Raw genomic sequence first — 12,500 nt, 5'->3', positions numbered from 1 at the left:
GTTCGTAATTGGTATTTTTGTTGCTGTTGTTGTTGTTGTTGTTGTTGTTGTTGTTGTTGTTGTCGTCATCATCATTATTATCGAGCGAGATATCACACCGATCAATTAAGGTCAGTGGAGAGGTTTATTAATATTTGTCCTTTTTCCCTACAAACTCTTCTTCTTTGGCCATCGTCGCTCGAAAAAAAAACACAAACAGGCCCCTTACTGTTTAGTATAAGTAGTTTTCAAACATTGTAACGGTTACTTTGAAAATGTATGTTGTCAGGAGTCTGATGTTGTCTAGCATACAAAACGTCAAGTCTTTATAAAATGAGTTGGCTTACCGTGTTTATCGCCGCTGTTATTGTTATTGTTGTTATTGTTATTGTTATTGTTATTGTCAATTTACCTTTGTTTTCTTCGTTTGCGTGACTACACTAAAAGCAACGAAATACAGCGCGAGGCAACACAGTTTGGCCATCGACAATTTATTGGTCTGCTCGTAAAATTCAATCTGATTCTGCAATAGCAAAACTATTCGTCGGACAGCCAAAACACTTAGCATTGTCGTAATATACGCTTTTTAGTCAAATTCTTCACACGTATTTTAACTATTCAAAGACTAGGAGCACATATTAAATTCGCCGAACGACGACAGCATATCATTCCAAATTTAATATCTTAGTTCGTCTCACTGTTAGGTTGTTATTTGACACCTGCACGACATAGCTGTTAGATCCGAAAAATGTGCAAGGAAGCATTAACTAGCATTAACTAGTTGACGTCTCTACATATGCCGTATTATGTATTATGTGAATTTGTTCCTTGGCTATACTTAAATTTGACTTCCTTTTCGTTTGAAAATACAAAATATTGAAAAATGAATTCGAAACACCATTACATCAAAAGAAAAAAACTTATTTGATTCACCAATAATAAATCAGTATAAAATAGGAACCATGATTGAGTGGCTACGGGATATATTGTTGTCAGGACTGAAGAGTTTTTACACCAAAGTGTGATTAATCGTTCTACAAAAAAATGTCAGCTTTCACGTAAATTTAAAATCGTGAAAGGGATGTCCAAATCTTGACGAATGGACAAGAACATCTCGGTTTGTAGTGAACATAATTGAAATACAAAACCATTTATATTGACAAAAAGATACCTCTAAAATATTTTAGGAGTGCGAAAACCATATCTTTTCTTTGCTTCAGGCAAGAACGAACCACGCAATGGCGTGCCATGTAACGTTTAACTTTGCAAAACCTTTTTGTTTAACATAGTTAGAAGATCCTACTGGTATCATTGCAGTTCTTTCACCATGTCGCTGTTTCACTGAAACTCAGGATCTTTTCGAGGATACGTGGATTTGAACTTCTGGTGATCGCGTTGTTCGAAAATGTTCCCAATGTAATAAAAATGAAAGCGATGTCTTTATACTTACAGGCCATAGGCTTAGCAGCGGCGAGAAGAATCGCAAAGCAACATACGAGAAAATTAACTCCTCGAATGGAAATTTTGAAGCTGATCATCTCATTTACGGAGGCGAATCGTCTTTTTTTTTTTTTACCGCGAAAGAAGCTTCCACAGTAACCTTTCACTCTTTCACCTGTCGCCGATCAGTTCCAGCTTTCAGGCAACTCCGATTGAAAAGACGTTCAAGTCTTGAGTTTACAAGAACAGCTGTATCTCCTATTGGACGAGGGTGACAGTTCATAATGGCTTAAAATTTGAATTTCAAAGTATAGTCAACATGCGAATGCAAATTTCCCTTTTGAGTCATCGATCAGCAAACCAACACCAAATTAAATACGAAAATCCTCACTAATCTTGGTGCAAATTCCTTTTCAAAGGCTAAAATTCTTTTTTATTCAAATAGCAGTTATCATTAAAATTCAATGTAGCGGAACTACGAAGGAAAGATCAAAACAAAACCACAGGGTGTACTTCGAGAAAATTTTATCGACAATTGTAAAACATTGGTCAACATTGGTATCTAAGAAACCGCCATCGTTCAAACAATAAGAAAAAAACACCAATTATCTGGGGTAAAGCAGAAAATCCATCCCGCTTTGTAGTCTGACGCATTTAAAGATCTTTGGGTGCTATAATTTCATCCAAAACTAAAAAAGAATAAATGATGATGTTGTAGCCACTATTTTTTCATTGATTATGCGATTCAAAGACTTCACTATCCGTCGCGTGTGTCAGAGAGTTAACCAGTAATATCAAAAAAGCCAATATACGTCAATTCTTTTTTTGTCATTTTTTTCCTTTGAATTGTTTATTCAAGTCAGCTTTGTAGTCCACTTAAATAAATGAAGTCTCCAGAAGTAAAGGCAGGGAAAGAAGGGATAGTGCATTACTGAATGGTAAACTCGTTTTCATCTTTTAACAGGGGCACCCAACGAATCTGTTCCTCACATTATCTGTTCCCCAGAGGAATCTTGCTGGCTGGCAATAATACAGGTGTTTCGATGAGCTGGCTAGGAAATTTATTATTGATAGAGGTCTTTCCTGGGAATTACTGACTTTTTCTAGCATTTCAACCCGAGCTGGCTGTAGAAACTTTGAAGACATGCACCCTCTCCCAGAGAGTAGTCACAGGCATACGACGGCTGGTCAGAGAGATTGCGCTTGCGGAAAAAATCTGTTTTGTCCCGGTTTTGTCGCTTTTGTTAGGTCGTTTTGGATCGAGGTATTTGAAAGTGCGCAGAATTCCTGGCTGGGAAATAAATTTGATCAGCTGGCTGGGAAACCAACCAATTTTATCTAGCTGGCTGGGAAATTTCTTGTGTGTCTTGCCGGGAAAAAGGAACAGATAATGTTTTCCCCAGCAACACTGAAAAACAGCTGAAAATGCCTTGATAACATTTATTTTCATTAACTGGGGTATATTAATACATTTTACAACAAGTTGGTCGTTGGGTGCCCCTGTCTTAAGGCTGGTGGGTCTTCACCAGCGATGGAATCGGAGTGGAATCGTAAGCGGAGTCATAACAACGTATGACCTAGTGAAAACTGTCTTCTCATTCCGCTTATTATTCCGTGGCTTACGAATCCAGTGAAAATTAGATCGAGTCGGAAGCAGAAGTGGACGAACAAGACTTACAGCCTCCACAACCTTCTCGTCCACGCCCGTTATGTTTGTTTATGGCGGCAGAAAGTCATCGAAGAGCCTGAGCTCGTATATTGTTATTGGCTCGTTCTTCCGCTTCTGCTTCTTGTATCGCAAGCGACGGCGTCGTTAGCGGAATCGGAAAAAAATGGAATCGTTCTGATTCTTCCGACTCTGATTCTGTCGACCTTATGATTCCGCTTACGACTCAGATTTTTGGTTTTGACCAGGTCATAAACGCTCTTACGACTCCTCTTACGACTCCGACTCGATCCGATTCCGTCGCTAGTAAAAACCAGCCGTTACATACAATCCGAATTTAATTCAGTGTGGCTTGGTGTGAGTGCCAAGTGTATAAGTTAGAATTTTTTCGGCCGGGAAGTTTGGCTTTTACAACCTAACCAATTAATGAAGTAAATTATTGCGACAGCTTTTTTGGTCAGAAATGATTAAATAAACTCAGTTGAACCCAGTTATTGCGAACTCGAGTATTTCGAATTCCCCGTTATTTCGAAATAATGTTCATTTCCCTCGGCTTTGCCCCCTTTTTTGAGTCGTTTTATTACACTAAATTCGAACTCGGTTGTTCCAAGTATCCCGCTTATTCAAACGTATTAACTAATTCTTGTTTCCTATGGACTCGATGCTTCTCTTTTATGTCGAGGTGTAATTAGAAAAAGGTGATTGACTAACTTCATACGCTGTCACAACATCGTGACAAATGTCCCATTGCGGACAATTCCAATTGCACCATCTGCCAGTCCCGTAGCTAACATCCCCCCCCCCCCCCTTCCCACCGGGGAAATACTACTCGGCTAATGGGGATGGCCATAAAATAGATTATAAAGGGGTAGAGGTTCTGAGAGGCTAGCGGCACATATCCAACAAAAGTTGAATGGAAATAATGTGAAATTTTGTTTAAGACGTAAATGGCCTTTCAGTATCTCGATATATTCCGTGTATACGCCGTATTTTATGCTGAACCGGTTATTTTGAACCCCCGCTTATTCAAACTATTTTCTCTTTCCCTTGCGACTTCGAAATAACGGGGTTCACCTTTAAGAGAAAGAAGATGATACAAATTGATAAATACGTTTGACTGCTCGAATCTCTGAAATCGATTATGACTGCATCAGTGACAGATATAACCATAATTCTTGTGGTCAGAAAAGAAAAAGAAAAATTATTCTGCGAACAGGAATTATTTTGGGAAAAAATCAGAGATCTTTACGAAAGATCTCCTATTTTATCTCTTTGTGGCAAAGAGAAAGAGCCCGTGACAGTCTGTGAAATTTGAGATCTACTTCATGAGGAGCCGATAACCAGCCATGGGGGCTCCTAACCACATAGAATTCTCTGAGTCATTTGTTTGGCGACACGAATCATACAATCAGTGTTCAGATTTGAAGGTAGATACCGGAATGGTCAAAAAGCCGTTGCGGCACTCATTTTCCTCGCTGGTCCAAAAGCCCGCATAACAGGAGTTACTTTTTTGCGACTTTCAAGCGAGCGTGGGTTCCCTCGTGTGTGACTCGTGGTTCACGCATGCCTCGCGATTGCCCTCGCTCACTCCGACAAACCGCATCCTCGTTCCCAGGGTCTCCATTGTCGAGGTTGTACCAAACCGTTGCTATGGACCCCTTCAAATATATAGTCATTACTAGAGTCTCTTTAACTCTACAGATATCCTTTTTTGCCAAATTTGTTCTATTTAACATTTCTTTGTCTGGTTCGACTCGCAATCATATTTGGTAAATCACGTGAGCAAAACAGAAAATGCCTAAAAACCTAGCGAGTTAACTAATAAGTACGTTTTTCGCAAATTTTTATAAGCAACAGTACGAGAACAGTCGAACACTTAGTCTGTAGCATGAATTTTTTAGATAATATTTCTCAAAAAAATTATGTCGTCATAAAGCCCTACTTTGCTACGCTTTTCAAAATCTCAGGTCCATTTTTTGCCGAAATAGAAATTCCGTGCCATAGTTTACGAAAAATGATGGGACGGCTCCCATCCGGTAAAAAAACTGCCTCTTCCTTAATTTCGTTTCCTGAGAGTTCTCACATATTTTCACTGAAATGCACGGCAGAGGACTGTTCCTAGTTGCGCATACGCCTTCTGATTGAGGTGATGTCAGATTTCCATTGAAAAAGTTACTTCAAAGAACCATCCATGCAACCTTTTTGTAGGGCTCCTGAATAAAAAGCTTCCTTAGCAACCATTACCTTTCTGTAGTTAAGTACCACCCCCCTTAAAAATTTAATCGCCTGTTGTGCAGGCTTTTGGCCGAGCGAGGAAAATGAGTCCTTTCACCATTTCGGTATCCACCTTCAGATCTGAACTTGCCAGCATAACAGGCTGCGATACCTGTGGACGGCACTTTATTCGAAACAAGACGCCAAGTAAGCGTTCACGTGGGATGCACAGCAAGCAACAGCCAGTTGTCTGAAATTTCAGCCGTCCCCTCCCTAACCCTAGTTAGGGAAGAGATAGGGTTAGGGAGGAGACGGCTGGGACGTTAAAGAACCCACAAACTATTCTAGAAGAGTACGAGATGAAGTTCCCGGTGTTGTGGCTGTCTTCTGTGAGTATTTTCTTTCCAGCAGAAGAGGCCGGCTTGGCGTTATGTCTCTAAAAAGGCTTGTGGTGTATGAGGCCACCTAAGCAAAAACAGCCATAAGTCAAAAGGACTTTGCCGAGTGCTGGGACAGATGTAGATGTAGATGTTGATTGTTGCTGCGAAAGTTGTGTTTCAGTTCATAAAAAACCTCATTTATTGCCTGATTTTTACTTTGTTGGCAATACTATTGACAGCAGTAAGTCAATTTTATTATTATTATTACTACTATTAAAACCGTTTGCATTTTTTAGAAAAACTGCTATGACCGGTACCGTCATGTTTCCGTTACAGCTCTGATTTATGACATTTTATGAAATCCGATAAAATAGTAATACATCTTCACTGCCGCAAAAGCCACTCAATGCCGTTATGGCGAAAAAGTTTGCTACCGTACATGGCTGAAAATAAACTAGCCGAGACTAGCGAGAAATAAACACAAACAGACTTTATTTGATATGACTTCCCAAAACTCATAAGACTGAGAAGCATACACCTGACCAAAAGCCACAGTCAAGGAGCAAAGGCAAGGGATAGTCCCCGTTTTCTTGCGAAAAGAACTAGCCACTAAGGAAGCGGACGGGATTCCGCACTCAGAAAACGTGCCATCCGTTAAGGCAAAAGCAGCATTAGACAAAACTCATGACCTTCCCCGGTTGAGAGTTGGTACTCGGCCATTTCCAACGATTTCCAACCACATACCTAGCTAGCTATATCTTCAGGTGCAACACGCAAAAGAGATAAAGTGACTGAGCACACACTCCGAAAACCATGCATTGTCTCGCCACCACGGATCCCAAAAGATTTTAAGTGCAGGGACAGACCAACGATTAGCGACATCTGATCCGAGAAAACGATTATTTGTGACCGCGCCCTGTTTTTCGGAGGTTCTGAACAGGTATCCTTTCCTAAGATTAATGCCCATAAGAACCGAAACACTGACGTACAAACAGTTGTTTAGAAACAGGTCAGTCGATCACGTTACAGGACTTCTCAATCATGAATGCGCTAGAGACTCTTTACCTGAGGGTTTTCCCAAAAGTGTTAGGGAATAAAAACTGGCTATCGTCAAGAAGGGTCAAGACCTCACTGGTGAATACCCTAACTTGGTCTGAAGCCCTGTCGCTAGCAAAAAAACTGGAAACAGAAGAAGGCCAAATCCCTCACCTAATCGCTGGGTGAAAAACACATGGCCTCTTAAAAAGGTACACAAGCGTAACAACTTATCAAAAAACAAAGGAACCGCCTGTTTAGGGGTAACCCTGGACTTAGCCTGTTCTTCATGAACTAAGAAATGTTTGATAGAATAATAATTAATAATAATAATGTTTGATAGTATAATAAGAAAGTGGATTGCCGCTACCAAACCAACGAGTCGTTCCCTTCCCCTTGTTTTTCCCCACGGACGCTAAATAACCAGCTTTGAGGTTTGTGACTTGACGTCTGTGACGTGTGATGTCACTTTCTTTGCAAAATCACTTCCGGTCGCCGTCCGTGTTGACAAAGACGTCGCGTGCTTAAGCTCTCTAATATCAGGTACTAAAAGGGCCTAAAAGAAGAAAAGGTGGGAAAACGTAAGCGTTTTCCTCCCTTACGTTTTCCTCCGGATGAATCTCTTGGGAGAAAACGTTACAACCAGTCGACTGAGGGCATGAAAATTGAGAGTAAAAATGCAAAGGGCGTCCAGAAGAATCAACACGAATGTTGGAGGGTAGCGCCACGAGATCTATGGTGTGAGGACCGAAAGTGTTGTCCACTAATTTCCACGCGGCGTTGTTGATAAAACAATCGATGTCGGACAAAACGCGGCAAGGTGCCTCAGCGGGGTTATCCTTAGACGGTATATTAAACAAAGTCAAAGATAGGTTCCTGGCCATGGTGAACTTTTTGAAAACACCTGAGATAAATGGGGATCTAGAGGCCTGCTTTTCCCGACCGGCGAGTAAAACCTTACTATCCACGAAGGCGTCGATCCTCGCGTTGTGGACATTTGAAAGTTAATCTTCCACTGTTTTCGGCAGCGCTTGAGCTTCTTTTGCCGTGATAGGAAGAGCCCGGAAAGTTCCGTCCCACAAAGAACAAATTTGGCTTGGAGGACCCGGAGATTCAAGAGAACCAGACCCCACCCAGTAAGGGAGGAATCCGAAAATAGAACCAAGCGAAAGTGCCGCTCATTTCGCCGAGGGTGAAAACCTTCCCACAAATCCAGGGAGCGCCAGGGTAAAAGTTCCTCTTGACGCTCCGAACCTGAGTTGACGTGTTCTTAGTGGCGTTAGCAATAGCGCGGTATGCGGCGTTAGAGAAAAGTTTTGCGGCAGGAACCAAAAGAGAAAATGAAGTTTTTTTTCCGCAAATTTCTGCAGATTCTTAAGCGACACTGACTTATGCGCCAGGATGTTATCCCGAAGACTTCCAAAATTGCTGCGCTTGTCTTCAGGTAGCATGAACGCTTGCTTAAGGGAGTCTGAAACGTAGCCAAGAAATCTTCTTAAGGCCAATGAAATAACCCAGGGACAAAAGAGCTTAACAAGCAATAAAGGCGACCGCCTCTGCTGAGCTAAACCCCGAGAGGGTAACATGGAGGGGTTCACGATGGAGACGAAGTTGATCGCAGTGTCTATCATCTATATACTGCGAACAGGGGACACCATGAGAAAGAATGAAACTTGTGGCTGCCAAACGGTGATAAATATAAGCTCTGGCCTTCCAACCAAAAGGCAGAGTAGCGTGTACAAAATACCAACCTGCCCACTGAAGGCCAAAGAACTTGGAACTTGATTGGTCTGAAAATGCCCTTGTGAGACGTAGCGAGGAAGGACGGAGATATAATTTAAACGAGAGGGGCGGTTCTTGATCCATCGATCCAGAAAACGCTGGTCATGGCTCAATGGTAATTGGCATGACCAGGTTACGGAGTTCGACCTCGTCTACATTACTTCATATAAGCCGTGAACCTAATCCTAATCTTAACCTTAACCTCAAGAAACATCATTTGACTTGATTTCCGTTAATTGTTAATTTCAGTTTACAGTGTCCCCAGTTAGAACCCAGTTAGAACGACTAGACATTTAAATGAAGTGTTTTTCCTTTCCTATCCCACCAGCTAAGCCGAACCAGGAAGACTAGTTTTAGGGTTTTAGCTAAAAAATACGTAAATCGCTCAAACAAGAAATCAGACGCCGACAGCTGTTTCGGGCTTGTCGATTGTTATTTAGTGTTAAATGTTTATTATGAAGCTTTTTTAATGTGGCTGATGATCTCTTAGTGATCCAGTCTATTTGCAACTCTCTATCTGAGGGAGGAGGGTGGTACTGGCCATTCCATAGTTTCTCTCTAATGGCACTGGAATGAGGGTTGCCATTATATTTGGCTATTTGTCGCAATTGTTTGTGACGCAGCTTTTGCGCAATGCGATCTTATATGGAGCGCAGGGGTTGCGCAGTGGCGAGAGCACTCGCGTTCCACCAACGTGGCCCAGGTTCGGTTCCCAGACTCGGCGTCAAGTTTGCTGGTTCCCTTCTCCTCTCTGCTCCGAGAGGATTTTCTCAGGGTACTACCCCGGTATTCTCATCTCTACAAAAACCAATATTTGATTTGATTTGAGTTAATTCCATTAGTGTCCCCAATAAGTGCTCTTGTACTAAATCCATTAACACTGAAATAAAGTTATTATTATTATTATTATTATTGTTGCTCTTTCAAGAATGACTAGCGACACATGAGATAGGTGAAGTGTCACTGATGCTCATTGTGTTTCAGCTACGGCGCACTGACGAAGGCCAACAACCCCGAAACAGCTGTCTGCGTCTGCTTATTGGTTTGAGAACTGATCATGCTAGGATTGGCCGACGTAGTTCCATTTTGAAGAGAATGCCTTTGTGAACGTTGTTTGATCTGTCCTAACAGTGCTGTGTTTATGCTTATCTCTATCTGTGCTGAACCAATGTAATGCATAGATCGTTACACGGCATTGCAATCTTTAGTGTTTAATAAATGTTTTTTATAAGAAAAATTGTTTACCAGAAATTCTATTGACGGGTCTAGACGGCCAGTTCACGGTCCAAACGAAAATTGTTGACCTCTTAATAGGCTTTTTTCGATACATTAAAATTCAGCTTGAAGGAGAGGTTTAGAGGACAAAGACAAAGGAAAGTGGATGATATGCTAATATCTTTCACATTCGTAGCAACTTGTTTCTATTGTTTGTGTCCTCGTTGCCTCACTATCAAGCTGAATATTGATATTTCGAAAATGGCCTATTAAAGAATTAAATTAAGCTGGAAAAATTGCCACCTGCTTCCCGCCTGTGCTGTTATTGAAGGCGCGTAACAAGGAGTCAAGAACAGAAGCTTCCAGTGTTTAATTGTAAAACGTACAGTATGTACAATGCTATCGTCAGAGGTGATCTCCTCGTCTAATTAACAATTAGACCCGTAGCCCGCAAGGGCTACGGGTCAATAGCCCATGAGGCAAAGCCGAATGGGCTGTTGACCCGTGGCCCTTGACGGCGAAGGGTCTAATTGTTTTAGTATCACCCAACTAGTCGGACAGAAGAGGCATTAGCAAAGTTAGCAAATGCAAGTTGAATAAATATTTATTTGGGAATAAAACGAAAGGAAACGTCACGCTTTTCGCTACTCGAGGACTATTACTGATAGTCCTCTGGTAGCGTAGCCAATCAAAATGCAGGATTTGCATTAGTCCACTAGTTGGGTAATACTAATATCCGATACACGTGTTATATAAAATACGAGCGAGGCCTCAAAGCTAACAGGGAATTGAAAGCTAATCCCACACCTGCTGAATGTATAAATCCCGAATCCCGTGTCATCTACGAATAAACTCTTGTTCTTAGGCCATCGTAGCTTCATTAGGAAAATAACACAAACTGTTAAACAGCGGTGATAAACATTGTATTCCAACGCATTTTTATAAAACTTGACGTTTCGTATGCTAGTCACTTTTCAACGGTCACTTTTGAAAATGTGTGTTGACTAGCATACGAAACGTCAAGTTTTATAAAAAATGCGTTGGAATACAATGTTTATCACCGCTGTTTGTGTTATTTTCCTAATCATCTACGAATATTTGGGCTGCCTGTGGAAAAAATTCAGGATCGAGGCAAAGATCACAAGGCATGATGGATTTTTCTGGTTTCCTTAGCAACTAAGCAAACCGAGTGAGCCGACTACAAAAAACATTGAAAACAAAGTCTTGCTGTAGAAACAAGGTTACGACCGTCCTTGATCCATTATTTTAAGGACTCTGAACAGCTTCACAAGAAAACATAATGTATAAACTGGACCTTCCTGTGGATATGAAGGAAACTGCCGCCATTGAAAGGCGGCGGAATCGAGAAATGCAAAGGCAAAGTCGAATTTTCAACGCTCGTGTTAGAACTATCGGGGTAAGCCAAGGTTACTCACCTACTGTAGTTAACTTGTTCTTAATTAATCTGTAAAGTGACCTTAGAAATAATTTTCCCAAAAGAAATACCGCGCGATCGGTTCACATAATTATGAAAATTATTTTTTTCAGATCGATATGCAAGCATTGAATGAACAAGTAAATGATCGCACACGACGCGAAATTGAGGAGCTGAGGCGACACAGTGCTTTTGGTAAGCTAAAGAGTAAAAACACTCCTTTCTCCAAATTTTCAAAAGCTCTTTTTACGTTCACTCATAAATGATGATCGCTTTTCGATAAAAACCTAAATTTCTAAACTAAATGTGTCTTCTGAGTCATCAACTCTACCAACTAAGCTAATGGCTTGGAAACAACATGTACATGTTAAAATGAAGGTTAACGCAAATGAGTGCGTTGGGAGCCAGTAAACATGAGGCTATTTAAACGTGACCCTCCTTCAATTGAGCGAAAGAAATGAAGTTTTAGTAACTAATTTTGATTCAATGGACTGGCTTGCCTGCATCCAGTTGTCTGGAAAAAATATACCATGAAGAGAAGGCTTTCTTGAACAAAAAAAAATGGTATGGAAAGTTAGAGAACCTGATTCAAGGTGTAATTGGAAATTATGGTAAAAAAAACAATAATTGTAATGATAATTTTTCATGTCAATGATGTTGGTGAGGATGATGATAAACTCAACGACTGTTCTTTACTTTGTTTACAATGTTTTAAGCTGCTGATATGACAAGAAATGACAAGATTAGTGTCCTACTTCAGAGACGTCAAGAGCATGATATACATGAGCTGAACAAAGCAGTGAATGAGTTTCGCATGTTACACCAACAGCCAGACAGTAGACGCGAGTTTGATTTGAATGATCCTGATGCTTTGAAGAAAGACAAGCCTGCCAGGGTATCAGATGATGACCCACGGTGTGGTATCTCATCGCTTCAGAAGTTTGTTGGGGAGGATTTGAATGGACAAGCACGAAAGAGGCTACAACAAGAGCAGGCTCGGTAAGTGAAAACATACCCTTTTCTCTACTGTAACAAAAAAAGATTCTGTTTTGCTTTGCACTCTAGTCTCTTTCTCAAGTGCTATTACAGCAGCATCCTCGCATGTATATAATATGCAAAAGAAATCTCTGTCTAGTACCCAGGCATAAAAGAGGCAACCAGTTAACAGCTCCAAAAGCAGTTTCATCGTATGAATACCTGCTCTAAATCTTGCAACAGTTGCTCAAGTTATGAATAAAAACTTTTGCTCTGTCTAGAGGAGTGTTCGGTTGGCTCCATGGGTCGGTATTGTTCTCCGAATGGTGTCCAATGTTATTAAAGCCCCGTTGGGCTGGGTTATCTACTGGATGGGTGA

The 12,500-nt window shown here is 41.0% G+C and overlaps 2 protein-coding genes across 2 annotated transcripts in view; one reads left to right on the top strand and one right to left on the bottom strand.

Annotated features, from left to right (window-relative positions):
• Nucleotides 1-1,652, bottom strand: part of LOC138000672 (uncharacterized) — a 23,717-nt gene extending 22,065 nt beyond the window's left edge. The window contains exon 1 of the mRNA XM_068847238.1: nt 1,430-1,652. Coding sequence (XP_068703339.1) covers nt 1,430-1,517 — 88 coding nt within the window. The 5' untranslated portion in view covers nt 1,518-1,652. The remainder of the gene's footprint in view (nt 1-1,429) is intronic.
• Nucleotides 1,653-10,893: 9,241 nt separating this feature from the next.
• LOC138000670 (RIB43A-like with coiled-coils protein 2) overlaps nt 10,894-12,500 on the top strand; it is a 12,962-nt gene continuing 11,355 nt past the window's right edge. Inside the window, exons 1-3 of the mRNA XM_068847234.1 lie at nt 10,894-11,128; nt 11,260-11,341; nt 11,863-12,145. Of these exons, the coding sequence (XP_068703335.1) occupies nt 11,012-11,128; nt 11,260-11,341; nt 11,863-12,145 (482 nt within the window). The 5' untranslated portion in view covers nt 10,894-11,011. The remainder of the gene's footprint in view (nt 11,129-11,259; nt 11,342-11,862; nt 12,146-12,500) is intronic.

Source organism: Montipora foliosa, chromosome 4 (genome assembly GCF_036669935.1).
Source record: "Montipora foliosa isolate CH-2021 chromosome 4, ASM3666993v2, whole genome shotgun sequence".
In the NCBI taxonomy this organism is placed as follows: Eukaryota; Metazoa; Cnidaria; class Anthozoa; order Scleractinia; family Acroporidae; genus Montipora; species Montipora foliosa.
The sequence above is the reverse complement of the archived record's forward strand: the minus strand, read 5'-3'. Positions and strand labels throughout refer to the sequence as shown.